At 30.1% G+C, this 22,947-nt stretch overlaps 1 protein-coding gene across 4 annotated transcripts in view; it reads left to right on the top strand.

Annotated features, from left to right (window-relative positions):
• LOC127728447 (unconventional myosin-Id-like) overlaps positions 1 to 19,636 on the top strand; it is a 62,919-nt gene extending 43,283 nt beyond the window's left edge. For 2 of the 4 annotated variants that reach the window (XM_052235825.1, XM_052235823.1), the window contains 9 exons: positions 947 to 1,151; positions 2,247 to 2,368; positions 3,331 to 3,432; positions 4,810 to 4,954; positions 6,963 to 6,980; positions 8,918 to 9,019; positions 9,785 to 9,901; positions 11,273 to 11,421; positions 14,761 to 19,636. In XM_052235825.1, the coding sequence (XP_052091785.1) occupies positions 947 to 1,151; positions 2,247 to 2,368; positions 3,331 to 3,432; positions 4,810 to 4,954; positions 6,963 to 6,980; positions 8,918 to 9,019; positions 9,785 to 9,901; positions 11,273 to 11,421; positions 14,761 to 14,920 (1,120 nt within the window). In that variant the 3' untranslated portion in view covers positions 14,921 to 19,636. The remainder of the gene's footprint in view (positions 1 to 946; positions 1,152 to 2,246; positions 2,369 to 3,330; positions 3,433 to 4,809; positions 4,955 to 6,962; positions 6,981 to 8,917; positions 9,020 to 9,784; positions 9,902 to 11,272; positions 11,422 to 14,760) is intronic. The other 2 variants (XM_052235826.1, XM_052235824.1) reach the window with 1 other exon arrangement.
• The last annotated feature ends 3,311 nt before the right edge of the window (positions 19,637 to 22,947 follow it).

Here is a 22,947-nt window from a genome sequence, read left to right as displayed (position 1 = left end):
AAGTTAATGTGTGCACTTTTTATAGGAATCACTGATAACTGGTAAAAATGTGAGATCTCATTGATGTGATTGCAAAAATTTTGTGAAGGAAAATTGCTCCTGAAATTATGAATACAAGTTTTTATTATTGCAAACCTGATACTGTCACATTTTTTGCATTAATAAAAACGTCGCAATAATTTTTGAATTTACAGTAGATATTTTTATTCTTTGTCATTGTTCATCCGATATTCTACAGATAAATATAAGTTAAGTGCACTAGTGGAGCATGATATGCTTACACTTCTTATTTTTATTTCTTCATCTGAATGATATTTGGGGTCTACTTTTGCATGACATGCATGTTGTCATATTCCAAGTGCACCTTTTATTTTGTTTTTTGATCCAAATTATTTTGGGGTTTCTCCTTGAAAATCATTTACTTGCAAGACAGGGGGTGTCATTTTGTGAAGTTTGCTTACTTAAACTTTTGTGTGTATTGTTTGAAGTGATGAAACACCACACATGAATAGGACAATATATTAGAATGGTTAGTAAAGAGTTTTATCTGTAATGTCTTCTGTGGGATGGATGGAAGGTAGGTTGTTTTAAAGTCTAAAAGTATTCTTTTCAACCATTCTTAGGAAAGTGATTCCATTTGAAACACTATATAGCTTTTCAACGTAACATCTTATCTACTGTGGATTCATTTAATCTCGTGGATTAAGGAAAACTTGCATTTTTGTGGATATATGACTTCATGGTTTTGAATAAGATAGCACACAAGCCTATAGAAAATTTGTACTTCCTTGAATATTTAAATTTGTGGTTCACCTTTACCCACAAAATCAACGAGAAATTGGTATCCCATGAATAATAGTAATGAAACCACAGTATATGATGCCACAAAAAAGGCAGAATCTCTTCATTTTCGCAAAACATTTTCATAAGTACGTCACTTTTTTAGATATAAGTGCCTGACAAGTCATACATGGCCAACATTCCGCGGAAATGAAATAGATGGAGTTAAAACCATTATCAGAACATTGAATTATGAAAATGATGTAGCTTATGGAAAATCCAAAGTTTTCATTAGATCACCACAGACCCTGTTTCAGTTAGAAGAGGCCAGAGACAAGATGTTGCCAGGGATTATAGTTTTCTTACAAAAGGTAATGATAGGTTTACTATTATTGAACTACAGTATAAGGTTTACTATTATTGAACTACAGTATAAGGTTTACTATTATTGAACTACAGTTACAAGGTTTACTATTATTGAACTACAGTACAAGGTTTACTATTATTGAACTACAGTTATAAGGTTTACTATTATTGAACTACAGTACAAGGTTTACTATTATTGAACTACAGTATAAGGTTTACTATTATTGAACTACAGTATAAGGTTTACTATTATTGAACTACAGTTATAAGGTTTACTATTATTGAACTACAGTACAAGGTTTACTATTATTGAACTACAGTTATAAGGTTTACTATTATTGAACTACAGTATAAGGTTTACTATTATTGAACTACAGTATAAGGTTTACTATTATTGAACTACAGTTATAAGGTTTACTATTATTGAACTACAGTTATAAGGTTTACTATTATTGAACTAGTTTACTATTATTGAACTACAGTTATAAGGTTTACTATTATTGAACTACAGTTATAAGGTTTACTATTATTGAACTACAGTTATAAGGTTTACTATTATTGAACTACAGTTATAAGGTTTACTATTATTGAACTACAGTTATAAGGTTTACTATTATTGAACTACAGTACAAGGTTTACTATTATTGAACTACAGTATAAGGTTTACTATTATTGAACTACAGTATAAGGTTTACTATTATTGAACTACAGTATAAGGTTTACTATTATTGAACTACAGTACAAGGTTTACTATTATTGAACTACATCAGAATAGCAAATTCTGAGGAGAGCAAGAATTATTTGATGTCACAATTGAATTTTGACCAATAAGGAACTGAGATGAAATGAAGTACAGGTTGATTATAAAATTATACTAAAAAAAAATTAGCAAGTCAAGGAAAGTAGAAATCAGCTAATAATTGAGAGAAAAATGTTTTTTATTACTTTTGGCCAATTTGATAAACTTGGACAAAATCATTCCTTGAGGTTGGATCTATTTCAATTTTTCTTCTTGCTGTGAATTTGTTTTAGACAGAGTTATGCAAGCTTCATTAATCCCCTAGTTCTTTTTCTTACCTTTTTGTTTTTTTCTATTATAGATGTGGAGAGGAGGTCTTGCCAGACGGAAAGCCAAATTTATGAAAGCTATTTATTTCATCATGAATAAGTTTAGGAAGTACAAATTGAGACAGTACATTTTGAATTTAGTTGAAAAGTTCAGGTTTGTATATATATAGATGTTTGTTACATTATGGATTAATATTTTTTGAAGGGTGCATGATATTTCATTATTTACTCAACGAAAACTATCTAGCTATCTTAAACATTTTATATCATGGACAAATATTTTATGTCAAGGACATATGAATATATAAAATGTTTGGTGCTTAAACATATATTATATATCTTCTAAACCATTATGCTGAGATGGCATAAATCAAACACCAATCAAACAATCTATACAAATATTTTTTATTTCAAATAAGGAGGTTTCAATAAGAGCCATTAATTCTTCCTTTAAATTGACAAAATAGTGACATTCATCAATCTTTACAAAGTTCTGCTTATTTTACAGATAAATGAATAGGATTATATAATCTGAATACTATTTCAAATACAGAAATGTCAGTTGTGATGTCACTGTGACACAAACATGTTCGAATTAACATATCAGACCAAAATGACCATTTTACTGTTTTTGGCAAAATTAACTATGAGCCAAAGTCGTACTCTAAAAGATATTGGATCCACATTAACATCTTTGTATAAGATAACTTGAAGTAAAGTATCTTTTTGGTTTAGGCCTTGGATCATATCTAATAATGACAAGGCTATTTAGTCAGGTTTAGTTTGAAACCCTTAAGTAATTGTAAATATATATATATAAGACACAATAACAAAATTTAAAAAATTATATTGGAAAAAAGAAAGAATATCTGTGGAACATCTGAGTGTTTTTATTGAATTAATATTATTATTATTTTTTTTTTTTAATTTAAAGACCCAAAAAAAGACCTTATCATACCAAACCTTTGATTGATTAGTTATTGGTACTAACAATAAGATATGCAGTTTATAAAATAAAACAACAAAAAAAACAATTGAAATGTGCTGCCCCTAAAAAAAATACAAAGTAACAATGACTTCCAAAGATAAAATGACTTAAAATCATTTTATTTTTAGAAATGTGAAGAGAATGAAGGATTATGGGAAGAGTGTTGTGTGGCCAAACCCACCAAGTGTGCTAGAAGGAATGGTCAAAATGTTACAAGTAGTTCATCACAGGTATGCTTATAACTGCTATAGAAGTCAAACTTTATAGCATGCCATACTGATAGAGATTCTAAATTGTATTGAGATGGAATGCTCAATTACAGGTAGGGCCTCTGTGGTCAAGTGGTCTAAGAAGTTTATCTACTCTATCACTAGCCTGTCTACACTGAGGTGAGCTCACACATGCCAGTTGTGTTCAAATCCAATTTTTTAAAATTGACTAGGATTGTTAGTTGCAGAACATTGGTAGTTTTCTCCTGACACAACAGCTTCCTCCACCAATAAAAACTGACCGCCACAATGTAACCAATAGTTCTGAAAGTGGTGTTAAATACCAACAATTAATCTATCAATCAATAACAGGTACAGTCCTGATATGAAACAGACTTGCAAACATAATCGGGTTAAAAAGTTTTATAAATATTCACTGTCCCCTTTTGTTGAGCCTGCAACATTATTTCACAGAAGCGAGACATAGTGATCTTACAGAGTGTGTTTTTGGATGGCGTCAACATTTATGTTCAGTCTGTGGTTAAAGTTTTTAGACATCAATAGATTTGTCAAAACTTTTAAAAAATTTATGAATCTTTTTATGATCAGAAGACCGTATCCAGAACAAAATTTTCAATTAATTTTTCTTCATGTTTACACACTTTACAGATAAATGAACTTAGTTTTTTGCAGTCAACATTTCACTTTTACACTGACAGCAGCAATCACAATCAAAGTATAGGGTTTCTGGGAACACTCTACAGATTTTAATTTACATAAGTGAAAGAACAAAAGTTTCTGTGAAAAAAAACCCACTAAAATCAATCCAGAAATAGCGCTTTATTCAATGCTATTGCCATTTAAGGGAACAAAAAATGCATAAAAAATACTTATACTATAACAAATAGAAAAATTTAAATATAGAAAAAATATTCAATGAGTTACCGAACAACACATTAATTCACAAATGCGTGTAGGGCATCAGTTAATTATCAGTGTTGTTCAGTCATGATTTTAACATTTTTCTATATTTGAATTATTTGATTTGTTATTCTTTAAGTATTTTTTATGCATTTTTGTTCCCTTAAAAGCCAATGGTATTTCATTACATTGAGTATGGGCTTTTTAATAAAAAAAGAATAGAAAAATAAAAGGAACTAATTCTTATTTTACGCATTCCCAATTCATTTTGATGCAACTTCATTGACAATGTCTTGAAATTCTCGGTTTTTATTTAACATGGTATTTCATTGCAACCAACGTAATAATAGATAATATTGTATCAAAGAATGCTTTAACTTATGCTGTCTAACATTGGTTGTTGGTTTGTAAATAAATTCAACAAAGAAGAGACCCAAACATAAAAATGTGATGTATTAAAAAAAACATTGCTTTTAGATGGCGAGCAAACATGATCCTTAAAGGTCATCCAAAGTCAGAGTGGCCAGAATTACGGTTAAAGACAGTGGCACAAGATTTATTGAAAGGTCAGAGGCCAGAGTGGGGTTACAGAAGAAAATGGGAAGGCAATTACCTCGCCCAAGTAAGTTTTTATGTCAGATTAAAACTTCTCCATGCTTTAATTTTGATGTTATTATTTGGTTAATGCATGCTGGTCTGAAATGCACTTCACAAAATCATATTTAAGGAAATACAATATTTTTATGAAAAATAGTTGTAAATAAATGGAAAAGCTGCTCAGAAAGAGTTTATGAAATAATGAATTTGTTTAGATTTTTTTTTCTAGAAGAACACTGTTTTTGGGTACCTTTGATTTATACGACTTTCTTTGAAGGGGACTATGAACTATTTCCTTTGATCATTAATTGTCTGGTCGGGTCTAGTTAGCACTCTCACGTTACAATTCTTGCAAGATTTTTATGAAACTGATATCATAGGTTTATATCAGCAATGTCTTGGACAAGTTCAAAAATCAGTGCCGACCAATTATTTTTGAAAGAGTTATGCCCCTTGGAAACAATAATTATATGGAAAATTGAATTGTTAATGCTCTCATGTGTAGAATTCTTGCCAGAATTTTACGAAACTTATATCATAGGTTTATATTAGTAAATTATGTCTTTGACGAATTTGAAAATCAGTGCTGATCAATTGTTTTAAAAGAGTTATGCCCCTTGGAAATATTAATTATATGGAAAATTAGTGTTAGCGCTCTCATGTATACAACAATTCTTTCGAGGTTTTTATGAATTTTATATAATAGGTTTATATCATCAATGTCTTTAACACTTTCTGAAATAAGTGCTGATCAAATACTTTTAATGAGTTATGCCCCTTGGAAATATTAATTATAATGGAAATCGCATTCCATTTCCTCTGGAGCCTTCATTTCTCCAAGATATTTATAAAAGTTTTAAAAAACAAAACAAAAGTGTTTTATTTAGTTATTGCCCTTGTACCTTGGATAGATAAAATATGCGCAACGTTGGGGACATTGGAACTATGTTCTTTTATTATTTCTAAAATAATATTGCTTAGTTGTGATGATTGCATTTTACTATTTTTACCCATGAAATCATTCAGTGTACATTTAACCTTTCTTTCCAATGAAATCATTCTGTGAAGGTTGGTCCATAGATTTAAAAGTTTAAGTATTTTCTTATAAACTGGAGCACAGATCATGTCTTATTAGGTCCCCTGCCAGGGATCTTTTTTTGTAGTCTTCAGTCATTGACTGTGTCAAACTTTATGTAAATCTGCAGCTGTAAGAAAAGAATTTAACAAAATTCAACAAGATTCTTCTATAGTACATGAAGTTGTGTACCTGCTGTTATAATTTTTGATCTGAATGACTTATGGGATTTTCCATACCAAAACTATGGACTAAAAGTAAGCTTTTCTTCTATCAGATTGTTATTCCACGCCTTTTCGAAATCAACCAGTACTTGCACAAATTCTTCTACAGGACCTGAAGTTGTGCAACGGATATTTTAACTTTTGATCTTGGTAAATTTTGGGGTTTTCCATACCAAAACATTAATGGCCAGTTCTGCTTATATTATTTGTAGATAGCAGTTCACACACATCTTCCTAAGAAAACTCACATATTCTTTAAAAGCTAACAAGAAAAAAACCTTTGGTTTTCATTTTCACCAAAAACAGTTAATATGACCAAGGGCTCAAAGCCATAGCTCCTCTTAGCTATCTGATTTTGCATTTGATTAGGAAAACAAATTCTTTCACAGAAATTGTGGAGCATTTCCCAACCAGAATTTGAAGCATTTTAAGAAAGAAACAGTACAAACTACTTGAAGAAAATTTTTGAAGAAAAGCAAACCCACCAATAAGGTTTACTGTAAAATAATTATGAACAGTTTTGATTAGTAAGCAAAAAGAAAGGGGTTCTTAATTCATTTCGAAAAAATTTCTATTTGCTTTTGTTGGATATTTTTGTCTTTCGAGTCACTTTCTTTCTGATTTTATTTAAATTCCAGAAAGTTTCGAAATAGGCTTTTATGCACAAGTTCAGTCTATTTGCTGTTAGCTTGTTTACAAATGAATTTAAGAAATTATTTGATGATTTTAAACAGGAATCAGCTGAGGTAAAGGTATATTAGATTATTGCATGTTGATTTGTAGGTTTCAGTGGAAAAGTCTATTTTTATTTAACATGTTTTATAATTAAGATGAAGAAATGTGAAGGTATAATAAAATTTGCTCATATTTCCACTGAAACCATAGGCTGCGCACAATTATGATAGTTATATGATTTATAAAATTGCTAGACATAAAAAAATATAATTTTTAATAAAATGTCAGTATTTACCATTAGTCAACATGGTTCAAAAGAAGTTTTATATTATTATTTTTAGCTGCCAGAATATATTTTTATAGCAAATTTGTTGAAATGATATGTTCATACTTGAGATTTAAGAGCACAGCAATATCTTTTAAATAGAGGTCTCATTCTCTAACTTGGAGATCTCTATTATTTATTTTATCATTTTAAAAGGAAAACTGAAATATTAAAATAAAATGAGATGTAGACTTAATGATTAAAAGCTGCTTTATATTAAATAAGCACTACACATTTGTAGAAACATGTGTGCAATGTGTTAAAATATTTCCTGTATGCAAGGAAATGTGTTGTACAATATTGTAATTAACAATCAAAATACAGATTAATCTGAAATTGTTTGCTTTCTCTTTGTCAGCGAGTTTCAACACGTCTCTTCTAATTCTGTCCTTCTGTAGCACTTGTTAAGCTTGCAGTGTGGCACACATGCAAATGACCAAGTTTATGAATTAGAAATTAAGTTATATGTATAGTAATTAAGATTGAGAATAAATACCTAGGGTCTTCTAGTTAATGTCTATCAAATGTAGATAAATTCATTTCAGGGCAACTTTACCAGTTGATAATGAAATTTATAATTGTTCATATAAGGATATTTTAATGCATGTCATTTTGCAAAAATACAGCTAAAATGCAACTTATATTCAAGCTTTAGTTTTATATAAATGAGAGGTGTTTATTTAAATATTTGGTAAATATTGGGTTGTGTAGGTGTTTATTGTGTTATAGATGTTTTTTATTGACTTGTCATTTTGTAAAGGAGTCTTTGGAGTTATCCTTCTTTGTATATATTGTACATGTACTGTATATAAATATATTTGGAATATCTTCAAATATATGAAATGTTTATTTTTATTTGTTTTCTATTCTAACTCTATTTCAGTATTAAATATTGTTTAAAAAAACATATAATTTTATTAAATAGCATACAATTTTCTGTCTGTTTTATATGCTTAAAATTAGCCTAACAAAAATCTAAATTATCTTAACAAAAATCTGTAAATTCTGCTAATTAATTTTACTTTGTTCACATCTGGCAAATAATAAGTGCCCGCTAATTAATTGACTGAAGGCGTATGGTAATCAGCTTGCGCATTGGTCCGTCCATTTGTCACAAATAGTTTCCGCTCTTCAATCTAATTCCTTGGAGTTGAGTACTAAATTTTGACAGGATTATTCACCACTACTAAATGGTGTGTACTATAAAATAAGAAAACCCTACAGTGAAAGTCATAGCTAAAAACTAAGTTCAACTTAGTCACTCATTTTTGCACATGTAAAAAAATTGTTTCTGCTCTCTTACTTGAAAACCCCTTACAGTTTTGGGATAGCTGAGTAGTGCATCTGTAAATTTCTGCCTTCTGTTGGTAAAAGCTATATTTAAATTAAAAAACCCATCACAATTTACTTGTTTACTGGAGGGGGCTCATCACTACCCTAAGATTTTTTTTTTATATATTCATTAATAGAAAATAAAATATCCTGATCAGAAGTATTTATTAAAACAAGAGACTGTTATATCCTTAGGTAAAAAAAGAGTAGAAAATTTAAATTAGTTTTTTTATTGAAACAGTTTAAGGCATGCTGAAATGAAAATCGATCAGTGATCAATGCATTGATCATACTTACTGATCAGAGACTTAATCTAGAATGGTATTGAATGATCTAATTTATTGACTGTCATTTCAGAGTAAAGATAACAGTAATACCATGGATTTTGTTGTCAAAATGAACCATTTAAAGACGCAAGATAAATTTACCAAAATAATCTTCTCCTGTATGGTTAAAAAGGTAATGATAGCTATTAAGGCATTTATTTTTTACTTGCATGTTTTAAATGGCTTTTGGGTTGTCAATTTTTTAGTCTTTCTGTGTTGACTCTGATTGGAAAGATTGATCACTAAGAGTAAAATTAATGAATTAATTAGTCTTCCAACACACTAAATGCAGCTAACTACATTATTCATGTGACTTATTATATTTTTAACTGATTTTAAAGATTATATGCAATGGTTTATATAAAATGAAATAGCTTGCTTATCTTTGATGTCATTTATTAATGGATTAAACACATTCTTTCTAGAGGTTATTGATGCGTAAACTGGGGTGATTAACTCACAAAAAGTAAAGTTTGTGAGTAAGAGACGCTTATTACCACAAAACGGTCTCAACTACGTGGATCCTGCATCTGTATGTGGAAGTTGAATCGTGCATATTTACAAGCGGGACATCTATGGCCCATAGACACATTTTCCTTTTATTTGTTATAACAGTTACAAATTTGTTTTTTTATGTCAATTTTATTAGAACCCTTGGATCCCATGCCTGTGTATCACGCCTGAATAGATCACAGTGAAGTTTACGAAAGTAGTTTCAGCAACATTGTCTATCGAAGTGTAAACCAAGGGGAAAAATTCTAACGGACCAATCCTGATTCAAGTATTTGTAGATATGCAAAATTTAAGAATTATACTTGTATGAAGATTTCCTGCCACAGATTTCTACAAAAAGTAGTATTATTTAAAATTACATTTGTAAGTTGTACATTATTTATAGATTAATAAGCACAGTAAGCCAGCTGATAGATCCATTGCTGTCACAGACAAATTCATTTACAAGTTGGATCCAAAGAAGAAATTCAAACCCATGAGGAAAGGAATACCAGTATCTGAGGTTCGGAAACTAATATTTATTGAAAAATCTAATTTGTTCATCTTCTTCAACATTCTTAAGCTTTGTTACGTAGTTTTATTGTTTAAACAAAATGTACGTATGCATATGAGGTTTAGGACATAGGGTATGGTAGGAAAAAAAACGTGATTTTTTAAGGAGTATGAGTTTTATTTTGATTTTAAGGTTCAAAATACATAAAAAGACATTACTTGTAGAAGCTGAAAAAGAAGGGACAGTGTAGGAGGTACACATTAATTTACATATGTTGATAAGATCTACATTAGAAAGTTTTCCAGTATTAAACCTTTATATAAGTTGTTAGGTAGAGGCTATATTCAATTCAGTTTTTTTTTTTAATCAAATTGTCTGTTTCTCAACATTCAATGCAGATTCCGACAAGATTCCCACACGTTAAAGGTATTTTACTACATAGAATTCCATTATTTTTGGCTAGCTGCAAAAAGTGCAAAACCAGCTTTTGTTATTTCAGATCATGGAAAAATTACACACTAATGGACTTTTTCCCATTTTATATTTCCGTATTTTTAGATATTCATTAGAAACCACTCTCCATTGTTGATAAACATTCTGTGCAACCTGGCCATTTGAGTGTTTGCGAATGCATTCTTCATACTTTAGATAGTAATTGAATTACCAACTCTTTCATTGCACTATTTGGTGGAAAACAACTGTTTAAACAAAAAATCCAAAATTAAAATAAAAGTGAGTCCTTTGGGTATTTTGCAGGTCAATTTGAAATTTTGAAATATTTTTTTATCAGAAAAGGATAATATTTATTTATTTACATCCACGACATAATCAACTTGTAACAATGTAAATGAAAAAACTTAGCACTTCATTTTATCTTTAGAGTCCCCTTAAAGTATGGTATCAATCATGTACAATATTGTAAACACTATTAAAAGTGCATCAATTTTGTCAGACTATGTTATTCTACAAACAGCAACTAAGAAACACTTATTCAGATAAAAAAATAAATTGGTTAAAAATTATTTGTTGTTGCCTTTCATCTGAGAGACAGGAAAACACTTCAAGCAGGTCACTGTTATTTTCAATGTTGAAAATTTTACATATTTTACACATCAGTTATTATGTGTTCCATATTGTTATCCCCTCTTCCTCCTTAGAAGGAGGGGTGTTCTGGTTTACCTCTGTCTTTGTGTCTTGTCTCATGAAATTTTCTTTGCATTTCTCTCAGTGACTACAAATCAGTAAGCAAGGTGTAAGTGTGCAAACTATACCTTTTCACATTCATGGCTAATCAATCTATCCTGTTCTCAAACGCTTCAGGAATATAATCTTAGATAGTGGCATCTTTTGAAATAAATCATTTCACTTGTTTATTGACAGGTAACAGGTCTGAGTGTTTCACCTGGTAAAGATCAGTTAGTAGCCATACATCTCTCATCAGAGAATGATCTGGTAGTCTGTCTTCAGAATCCTAGCAAGGAGGAGAGAGTTGGAGAATTTATAGGTACCCTAGGCAGACAGTGGCAATTGTAAGTCTTCTATATTATGTTCAAAACTACTCAAAATATATAATAAATTAAGGTTCAGTAATTTTTATACGCCGGTCAAAATTTTGATGGGATGTATTATGGTATACAAATGTACGGCGTCTGTCTGTCTGTCTGTCTGTCTGTCCGTCTGTCCGGTGTCCACATGTCCCACCATAACTTGAGAACGACTTATTCAAATTTCATGAAACTTAACATAGTTGCTTCTTATGATGGTCAAAGGATCTGTATACATTTTGGTGAAAAAAACTTTTTAAGTTACGGGACTTTGTAACTAAAACAGGGGGGTGTTTTTTTTCACATGTCGCGCCGTATCTCAAAAATGATTTATGATTATTGCTTAAAACTTTACACACTTCTTAATTATATTAATCTAAAGATCTGTATACTTTTTGGTGATGATTCAAAATTTTATTTTAGAGTTATTGATTTTTTTATAAAAAAAGTGGGGTTTTCACATGTCGTGCCGTATCTCAGAAACAATTTATGATTATTGCATAAAACCTCACAAACAAGACGACAGGCGTATCATGCGCTCATGGCGCAGCTGTTTATTTATTCTAAACTCGACATTTGTTACAGGTAAAATATTTTAGGATAGATGACCTTGCAAGTCTTCACAATTTAAAACTTCTACTCCTCACAGTAAACTTCTACTCTTCACAATTAACTCCTACTCTTCACAATTAACTTCTACTGTAAAAACTTATATAATTCTATTATATACTTCTTTGTCTATAATGTCTGTTTAGTTTAACTTAAAACTTTATCTGTGGTAATGTTCTTGGTTCAATCCCTGTCTGGGTCAAACCAACAGATTTAAAATTGTTATTTGTTTCATTTCTACTAAGCATGTGATATTAAAGAGTAAGAGCAAAAAATGGTGTAAAAGAGCAAGTTGTTATCATAACTTATTAATATTTTCTTGTCCTGTTTATGCATGTTATTTTACCAATGAACATTAAGCAACCATCATACAAACAACCACTTTAATATGAAAAATTATTACACGAAAGAAATGTTTAAATATTGATCCGGTAATATGCTGTCATTGTTGTCTCGCCTGCAACGAAAGTCACGGAAGGTGGAAAGTCACGGAAAGCTTTAACTTTTGGAAATATCAGAACAAGTACATGTTCATATGATGATATGATTTCCTTGTGAACAACACATGTTTCTTGAATAACCTTCATAAGTTAGACTTGAGACCAAGTTAGAGGAGCTTGATTATTAATCCCCTACCGACAAAGTCGAAGGGGACTTTAGGCTTGCACTCCGTCCGTCTGTCTGTCTGTCCATCTGTCAGTCCGGCAAATCAGTTTTCCAGACTTTTTTTCTTCGTGCTTGAAGATATTGATTTGATATTTGGTTTATTGATTTATCATGACAAGTTACAGGTCAAGTTCAATTTTCACGATTTTAGCTTTTCTCTTTGTTCAGTTAAAGCCCTTTCCCAAGAATTAAATTTTTGATGAAATACTTATTAATTAGTAGATTTCTGTTCAAAGGGAAATAACTCATTTTTTAAAAGACAAAATGACATTTTGGATTTTTTTCCTTTTCTTTGATAAATTGTTTGAAGAATTTAGTGGTAGGTTTGTTTGTCATCCTTGAAGATATTGATTTGATAATTAGTATATAGTTGTATCATGACAAGTTACAGATCAAGTTGGAATTTTGTTCCAGTCTGATAATTTTGTGCAGAGTTATGGTCTTTCAGGGTTTATATAATCAGCTATACTGTGTGATGCGTTTTCAGATTCATCACTCAACAACTTCCTGTTTACTGAACACTTGTATCATTTTACACATGATAGCCAAGTTGAAAATTTTCGTCACATTTTTCTCAGGAACTACAATACAAGGATTTCTGAAATTTGGTTTCAGGGTTTATATAAGTCAGCTATACCGTGTGATGCGTTTTCAGATTCATCACTCAACAACTTCCTGTTTACTGAACACTTGTATCATTTTACACATGATAGCCAAGTTGAAAATTTTCGTCACATTTTTCTCAGGAACTACAATACAAGGATTTCTGAAAATTAGTTTTAGGGTTTATATAAGTCAGCTATACCGTGTGATGCATTTTCAGATTCATCACTCAACAACTTCCTGTTTACCGAACACTTGTATCATTTTACACATGATAGCCAAGTTGAAAATTTTTCGTCACATTTTTCTCAGGAACTACATTACAAGGATTTCTGAAATTTGGTTTCAGGATTTATATGAGTCAGCTATACCGTGTGATGCGTTTTCAGATTCATCACTCAACAACTTCCTGTTAACCTATTTTTAGCGGGGCGAGGGTATCATTAGTGAGCAGTAGCTCACAGATTCACTTGTTGCTTACATCCACTTCATTTGAACTTTGGTGGATAGTTGTCTCATTGGCAATTACACCACATCTCCTTATTTTTATATTGATAAATTTGTCATCAAGATATAATTGGGATATTTTGACAGTTTTTACTATAAAAAAAAAAGTGGTTAAATTTTGATGTGTCAAATTTTTGCTCTTAGTGTCAATATCTTATCTAAATTTAACATTTGGAGATGCTCTGTCATTGGAATAGCTTGGACTCTTTAGTTGTAAATAGTTTTAAGACAAAAGGGACAAATTGATCCCAACAACAACAGATATGTCTGATCATAAAAAAAGAAATTTTGGGAAGATTTTTTTTTCTTCAGAAAATATAGTAGTATTTGGATGTTACATTTGCAGTCAGTTTTAATCAGTTTCATCTGTTACATTTTGGTATTTCAGTAGTTTTTATGTTCCACTGTAAAATGAAATACTTAACAAATCTCATTGACAGCAAGCTGTCTAAAAGCTGAATATGTATCAAGGTCATGAATATTATGTCATCATCATGTCAATGGTCAAGGTATAGACAAGCTTGCAATATAGCATAGATCTGAATATAATCAAAGCACTCATTGCTTTTTCTGTTAAATGATACATGCTGAGCTGAGTAGCAGCAAATTCCAATTAAACCCATGACTTACTGTACTCAGGATGAGCATGCTACTCTCAAGACCATCAAGGAGGTTAAAATTTGAATGTTTTAAAGTTTTGATAAACAAATAATTTCTTCAAATATTCCAGATAAGTATTTATAAGTACAATGTTGCTAGACTGACAGGTAAAATGATCATAACTTCCTCTTCCTTCAGGTGCTCTTTTAATTACATATGAAACATATAAAAAAAATAAAAACCTGAAAGAAGATTTAAATTTAATTTGAAATATAGTAATTAAAACTTATAATGGAATAAATGTATCAGTTACACATTATTGTTTTTTTTTTTTTATAGATTTAGCAAAGAATTGAAGGTTCAGACATTAAAACCAATACCTTGTATGCTGGGTGGGAAGAGACGAACAATTAGTGTACGTCCCACAGCTAACAATGGTGGTCCAACATTCCAGAAAGATGGCGTAGACATTGCTTTATTGTGGCCAGAATCTGGATGAACACTGTAGAAATCAGATTTTATTTTGTTGTACTGAATGTTCCTATTGCTATGCATAGTGGTGCAAAGAATAAGAATATGTATTCTCAATCATTATAAAGTGGGTACATTTAGTAGAGATATATAATTCAAAAATTGCTTCAGTAAAGTTTAGTTTGAAAAAATCAATTAAAAAGCAACTTTTAGTCTTAAATATATGCTTATGAAAGTTTTCAGGTACAAGGTCAAGAAAATAAATATTACATACATTTTTTTTTTGTCATTTTAATTTTAATTTTATGTTTATGTATTTTTCTGGAAGGCCAAAGTTAATACATTGGAATTATTCTTATTTTCATGTACAATACAGAGCAGATGGTAGAGGATAATTCTAAACATTTTAAGAAGTAGAGTTTATATATGTATATATCCACATAAATCATAATTAAACCATTAACATATGTGTTCAAACTAAGTGTAGATCTGATTTATGTTTTGGAATTGCTCTCTGCCAGAACCATATACGTAGTTAAATTTTGAAAAAAACATATTTTACAAAAACATTTTTTCAGCAGCAATCTGCTGGAGGGCTGAAAGTCATAGATAATAAGTTATTATTTTTTTTTCATGGAATGTTTTAACTCAATATAGATACATCTATTATGAAAGTAGACATTATCAATACAGTCTGTATTTTTTATAGACATAGAAACTGTAATCTTGGTAACAAAGATCTTACCCTAACATCATAGCAGGTTATTCATTATTGCAATTATATGCATGTAATCTAACATAAAGGAATCAGTTGAAAACTTGAAAAAGTATAGCAACTTTGAGATCATTCCAGAACACAAAAAGTCAAATGTATTTTTATGAATGTGATATTGTTGATATTGAAACATATGTTGCCTATCATTATATTTTTGTATTTTATTATAAATTCTATTTTATTTGTGCCTTTACGTCAAAGTGCTTTATCTTATTCTAATAAAAAATGTAAAGTTCATTGTTTCAAGCAGTCTCAGACTTACAATATCAAGAATTATCAGTCGTAAATATGTTTTTTGTTATTCGTACAAGTGATTATAAAAGCAAGTTTTCATTTTGTAGCCATATATTTTGAAGGAGTTTAAACAGTGTCCTATCAATGATTATTAGCTTCCATTTGACTTTGATGATTCTTTTGATTTGTTGTTCCAGAGTTATTGGACTTTATCAGATTATAAAAAATGGTCGATGTGCTGTACATAAGGTCTAGCTTTCTTACAATTTATCTAATCACATTTAAATGCAATAATACAGCTAATAAAAAAAACTGTTAAATTTGGTACAATTTTTCAGTAGATTATTCTTGAAAAAAAACAACACTTTAGTGGTTGAAAAATGAGGGACAGCATATCATGGTCATGTGGCAAAGCATTTTTTTTTTTTTTATTTAGAAAAGTTCCCCTTATAGAATAGATAATTTTGAGAGAAAATTATATAGTTTGCAAGCTTTGTACAGGCAGCATTAAAGTGGTAAAGTTTTTTTTGTTATTGTTGAAAAACTAGTCAATGTGAAGATTCTGATCAAAAGTCATTATATATCTTTGCAAGTATCAACAGGCCTGTTTATGAAAGAAAATGGGTAATGACATCGAGAGCCTATTAGCTTGGTGATTTTCTTACAGATTTCACAACATTTTTAGGCCTCATTCCCAAACATTAAGATTTTTCTTAATGTTTAGAGTCTGATGTATTTTAAAGGCAATACAATTGATGTCATACTGTTTCCATTGTGAAGTATAATCGTCTTTGTATTAAATAAGCAATATTTATTCACAAACTGCTGCCATATGAACAAACTTTTATGAATACCTAATGATTTTTTAGATGAATATGAAGCTTACCTTATGCAGACTAAAAAACTTCCTAATATAATATCAGATTTATCTTATTTATAACTTGTGTTCGAACATTTCAGAAAGTTGTAATGTAAAAACATTCATTTATTGCATTAAAAATGTTTTGATTGACCACATTGAACCTTTCAAACTTATTTTCAAGGACTGAAAAGATTATTTTTAAGAAAATATCATTTGATATAATTTACTTAAGTGCTAGTCATTTAATTAAATCAAATGGTCACATGTTATTTAAGACAGAGATCAGGAACATTTTTTTAATATATGTACATATATTCTGTTATTTTATTAACTTGTTGATATTTGTTTTGTTAACATCTGTGTGTCAAATGTATTTATGTAGCAAACTACTAAAAGATTTAATATGATAGGACCTGATATTAATACTTTTGTTTCTGTAGCTTCTAATCATTATGTGAACACTTTCACAGAACACTAATATTTTTATTGATAGACCAACAGTGGGGTGTGATTATATATGTTTATTTATTCACTCTTTATTTGTCCATACTTCTCAGAGGGGGCTTAGAAACCAATGACAAACATTTCATACTTTTCAGAGAGGGCAATGAAACTAGAACCAATGAAAAAAGGTTATCCATCTTCATGGTGGCATTAAACCAAAAATTTTAATACCAACTTTTAATAAAAAGCCACTTATACCTATTCACCTCATTAGTTCTATTGTAATAAAGAAGGTTTTGTGTGCCATCATTTTGTCCATATAACTTTATTACTAGCCTTACAGTTTATTAATTTTTATTTTATTTTTTTTTTTTTTCCATCCTTATTGCTTATGTGTCACACCTTACATTTTATCATCTTTTTCTTTAGATATTAATTTTCCATTATTACATATTACTTAAGTGCCACATCTCAAAAACTGGTTATCAGTTTCTAAGGTGAAAAAGTATCTTTCAGGTATCATTATATATTGTGGTTAATTATACATATATTTATATATTAAAGTATATAGTTCACTTGTATAATCCTTGTAATACTAACGTATATAGCAATATAGTAAAATATACTAAACAGCCATCTTTGGATGCTCCCTTAATATTTAAAGCCTGGTGATAACACATGTTTTATTTGAAGAACTGTTTTTGTTTTGAAGAATGAATCAGATAAAAACAAAAGGAAAATAGAAATTCTTTTGTTCTAGAGCCTCCCGTGTATTCAGGTTTTATACTTCCTTGTCTTAAGAATTTTAGGGTTTGAGTGTTACTGATAAAGTTAAATTAAGAAAAGCACTTTCTAAGCACCGAAGTAATAAAGTGTTTTTTTTCATCATTTTCATTAACTAAAGGATGATTTCTTTGAGAATCCTGGACTTAAGCAGAAAGAGTCAATAATACATTGTACCAGTGAGAATAAAAAAAGAAGTTTATTTGATAGCAGGACAAATTAATACTATTTTAATGAAACAAATTGACCTTTTATAGATAAAAAAAAATGTCTTCATTCAGAAGAAGCTTAGTTTTTTTCATATTCATACCGGATAATATAAGTTTTGCATATAATATAATTTCATGGTTTTTTTTTTCATCAAATACATATTTAAGTACATTCTAAAGAACTTCCTTACATGCATCATGAAATTGAGTTGTATAATGAAAAAAGCAGGTTATAAAGTTCGTGCTTCAGAATGACTTTCATAAGGAGTGCTCAAACCTACACATCTGAAAGCCAGGGATGTATAAATACTTAGAAACATGAGGATCTTTATGATCATAAGGGACCTAAAAGAAAACAGTGACTTCTATTTCAACTATGATAAATTCATTTTTAATTTGTGCTAATTACTTATATAAATTTTTTTTTTTTACTTAAGAGTTTATTTGAATTATATATTTGTCAATTGTGATAATTTCTGCTCATTTACAGATAGAAATCCACAGGTTTACACCCATTTTTAAATGTCTCCACCATTAACACTCTTATCTTTCCTACATAGTAATAAAGTAGAATATATCATCACCCTTTGAGAAGATTATGACGGTGACTGGTTATTATCTACATGTGTTGATAACAGTTCTTTGTGATTTTTATACTATTTGATATATATTGATGGTTATGGGGAATATTTGGTGCATAGATATTTTCATTCATGACAATTAATAGGGAAGGTTAAGAAATATTTTTATTGAAGTTATTTTTAAATGTAAAATAAGATATTGTGTAATTTATCTCTTCATGACATGGTTAAAAGGCTTAATTCTTGGAAAAAAATGCTGTTAAAAATATGAAGTTTTTAGTTAGATTGTTTCTGCTGTCAAAAAGTTGCTTGCTTGCTGGTATTTATATTGTAGCACAATTATCTTAAATAATATGACAAATCTTCTGATTATACCTGGTATATAGATTGCTGAACCAAGTTTTGTTGTTATTCCTTTTTGAATGTAGATCATATAGTTCTAACTTTTACCCAGTTTTCCTAGTCAAAGGACTTGACTAAGTAACAATCACCAAATTATTAATCTGAAAGTATGGTTTATTTTTTATTGGTTTATTGTAACATATTGTCAGATCAAATAGTTAATCCATTAATTTTGAAGTAATATTGATATGAATTGTCTCCCTTTAAGTTATTATAATGAAGCAGTAAATGATTTGCATGGGGTAATTTTATCCAGGTTTTAGATCTGATTATCTTCCTGATAGTACAATTTCTTTTTGAGGCATGGGATGTTTTTTTTTATGCTAGGAGTTATGGTTTATGCTTTCTTTACATAATTATATTTTATTGTTTTTTGTAAGATTATATGGTATATATTTATATGTATATATTATTATACATATTTGAAATGGCTATGAATAAACTATTTCATACATGCAACTTGTTCCTTCCTTCATAGTACAATATGTATTGAACAGGTTTGATTATCTGTTGTGTAACAGTCTATGGATTTTCCGGCTAGCTAAAAACGGTCATTCAAAAATCTGAAGCGAGGATGGGTATGCCGTGTGTGCGGCTGTTCAATTTTACCTCCGGTTAGATAAAGCTAAAAATTTCCAATAAATCTATAGCTTGCATGAATTATTTCTTAAATAACTGCTAGAAAAAAATGTGTTTAATTCTTTTAATTCTCAACCCCAACATTTGCCATTTTTTGATTTACATTTTTTTCTCGTAAGCTACCGTCAAATCCACAGTTAACATTTTGTAACGAAGGAGCCACCATTTCGACTTACTGAAATCAGTTAATGTGCAAATAATGCAATAGAATAGAAAATAAAACAACACCGACCTAAAAACTACATTTTAATGCAATATTAACCGAATTTGGAGGGTTCACACAATGGAAAAACCTTCACCTATTTTGGAATGACTTTAATGCGCCATTATTATGTACATCTCTGAGTCTGCGCTAAGTATAGATATATCGAGAATTTTATCACAGTGTTGTTAACAAAGTGAAAGAAGCACGTCATATTAGAATATGTCTTAACATACTTTACATATATCCGGTATTAGTTTGGAGCTATGGGTTTACACTTTTATACTAGTACAATTAATGCTGTTTTAATTTACAGTTCCTGTTATATTTAACCCTTATTGAACAGATAGAAATAGAAAAAGGAATGTTAACTTAAACAAATATGAACAATCTACATGTTGTTACTCACCTTTGGCAATGTTTGTCTCGAAAAAACAAGACTTGGGTATACTGTTTCTGTCGGCGTCAGCAATGTAAAACAATCAAGAATCCCCCTAATTTTAATATCAACACTCAACTTATCAAAAATATGCCATTGTTTAATTCTTTATTAAAGGAATAGAGGATTTTGAAGTACTTTATTTGATTAATGGTTTAATATTTTGGCTTCTAACATCACTGAAGAGACATTAATTTGGTGCAGTAAAATTGGTACCTTTGATGATATGCTTACAACTTGGTCGATACCTCAGCTGGTATATTGTTTATCCCCAAAGGCATGACAATGGTTTTATTAAAATGTGCTGTTTATAGAGTTTTAGCTGCTGGATCCCAAATATTGTCACATTACCCTATTATGTCTGTTTGGCTCTCCCAATATTGTCAATATATGGGAACTATGAACAACTGCCATACAAATGGGAGGTTTAGCTATCTATAAAACCAGGTTTTACCCACCATTTTCTTCATAAAATGTCTGTATCATGTCAGGAATATGACAGTTGTGGTCCATTCATTCTGTTGGTTGATAAAGTAAAACGTTTGATTTTGTCAATTTTTATGGACTTCCCCCGATTTGAATTTACCTTAGCGTTTGGTATTTTTGTTTATACTTTTTTTTATAGATCTGAGAAAACTATTTAGAATTAAGGAATAATCTCCCTCATGCATAACTATGGTTCCTAATCCATATCAAGCTATACATTTTTTTCGGTGATAACAGCTCTTTTGCTTTAGGTTTGGGATTTTCAAATATTTTGTCCTGGATTATGACTGAGGAGACATTGATTGTCTAAATTTGGTACTATTAATGTTATTAAAGTTGATAGACACTTTAGTCTATTTCGATAGCTTGTTTTTTTTTTGTTGTAAATTATAACATAATATAATAATATATTTATATACTGATTTAAAAAAACAAAACACGGTCATCATGTCATTAGAAATACATGATTCTAATAAAAAATTACAAGATGCAAAAATTAAATTTGTTCATTGTATAAAGCTGAATTTTTGTCAAGCCTGTAACCTCTGCCGCAGAAAGCTTGACATAGGGATAGTGATCCGGCGGCGGCGGCTGCCGCAACAACAGCATTAACTAACTACTTAAAAGCTTTAATATTTCAGAAGGTAGAAGACCTGGATGCTTCATACTTTGTATATAGATGCCTTAACATATGAAGTTTCTGTCCATCATATGTCCTTTGTCTTTGACCTCATTTTCATGATTCAGTGACTACTTAAAAAAAAAGTTGAGATTTTTTGTAATGTTAATTTCTCTCTTATTATGAGTAACAACTATATTTAGTATGTGCGTACCTTGCAAGGTCCTCATGCCTGTCAGACAGTTTTCCTCTGACCTCGACCTCATTTCATGGATCAGTGAACAAGGTTAAGTTTTCGTGGTCAAGTCCATTTATCAGATACTATAAGCAATAGGTCTACTATATTTGGTGTATGGAATGATTGTAAGGTGTACATGTCCAACTGGCCGGTGTCATCTGTCCTTGACCTTATTTTCATGGTTCAGTGGTTAAAGTTTAGTTTTGTGTTTTGGTCTGTTTTTTTTTAATACTATATGCAATAGGTCAACTATATTTGGTGTATGGAAATAATTTACAATGTACATTTCAGTCTGGCAGGTTTTATTTGACCTTGACCTCATTTTCACTGTTCATTGCTCAGTGTTAAGTTTTTGTGATTTGGTCTGTTTTTCTTAAACTGTAAGCAATTGGTCAACTATATTTGGTGTATGGAATGATTGTAAGATGTATATGTCTGTCTGGCAGGTATCAACTGACCTTGACCTCATTTTCATGGTTCATTGATCAATGTTAAGTTTTCATGGTTAAGTTTGTTTCTTAGAAACTATAAGCAATAGGTAAACTATATTTAATGCATACATTGATTGTAAGGTGTACATGTCTGCCTGGTATGGTTCATTGGTCAATGCTAAGTTTTCCTGGTTAAGTTTGTTTATTAGAAACTATAAGCAATAGGTCAACTATATTTGGTGTATGGAATGGTTGTAAGGTGTACATGTATTTCCGGTTTGGTTTATCTAACCTTGACCTCATTTTCTTTGATCATGTTACGTTTACGTGATACTTGTAGTAAAGCTTTATATTTAGGACTATCAACATAACATCAATGGTCAGTAAAGCAGGCGAGACATTTCAGCGTGTGCACTCTTGTTATGGATTTGGACAAAATTGTTTCTGGACTTGTTTCAATTGACCTACATGAACTAATAGAGATTAGGTAAATAAACTCATCATAGATACCAAAATTAAAATTTTGTACGCCAGACGCGCGTTTCATCTACTAAAGACTCATCAGTGATACTCGTTGAAGAGCTTTCAGGACCCAAAATTCCGAAAGGTTTTGCACGACGTCTTGAACATTGAAAGGTCATTTGTTCATGTTTCGTAAATCGGAAGCTATTTCGCGCATGGACTTAATTTCTCATTAACACTAAAATACAA

Source organism: Mytilus californianus, unplaced genomic scaffold (genome assembly GCF_021869535.1).
Source record: "Mytilus californianus isolate M0D057914Y unplaced genomic scaffold, xbMytCali1.0.p SCAF_2, whole genome shotgun sequence".
NCBI lineage: Eukaryota > Metazoa > Mollusca > Bivalvia > Mytilida > Mytilidae > Mytilus > Mytilus californianus.
Note: the sequence above shows the minus strand (reverse complement) of the source record. Positions and strands in the feature narration are given on the sequence as shown.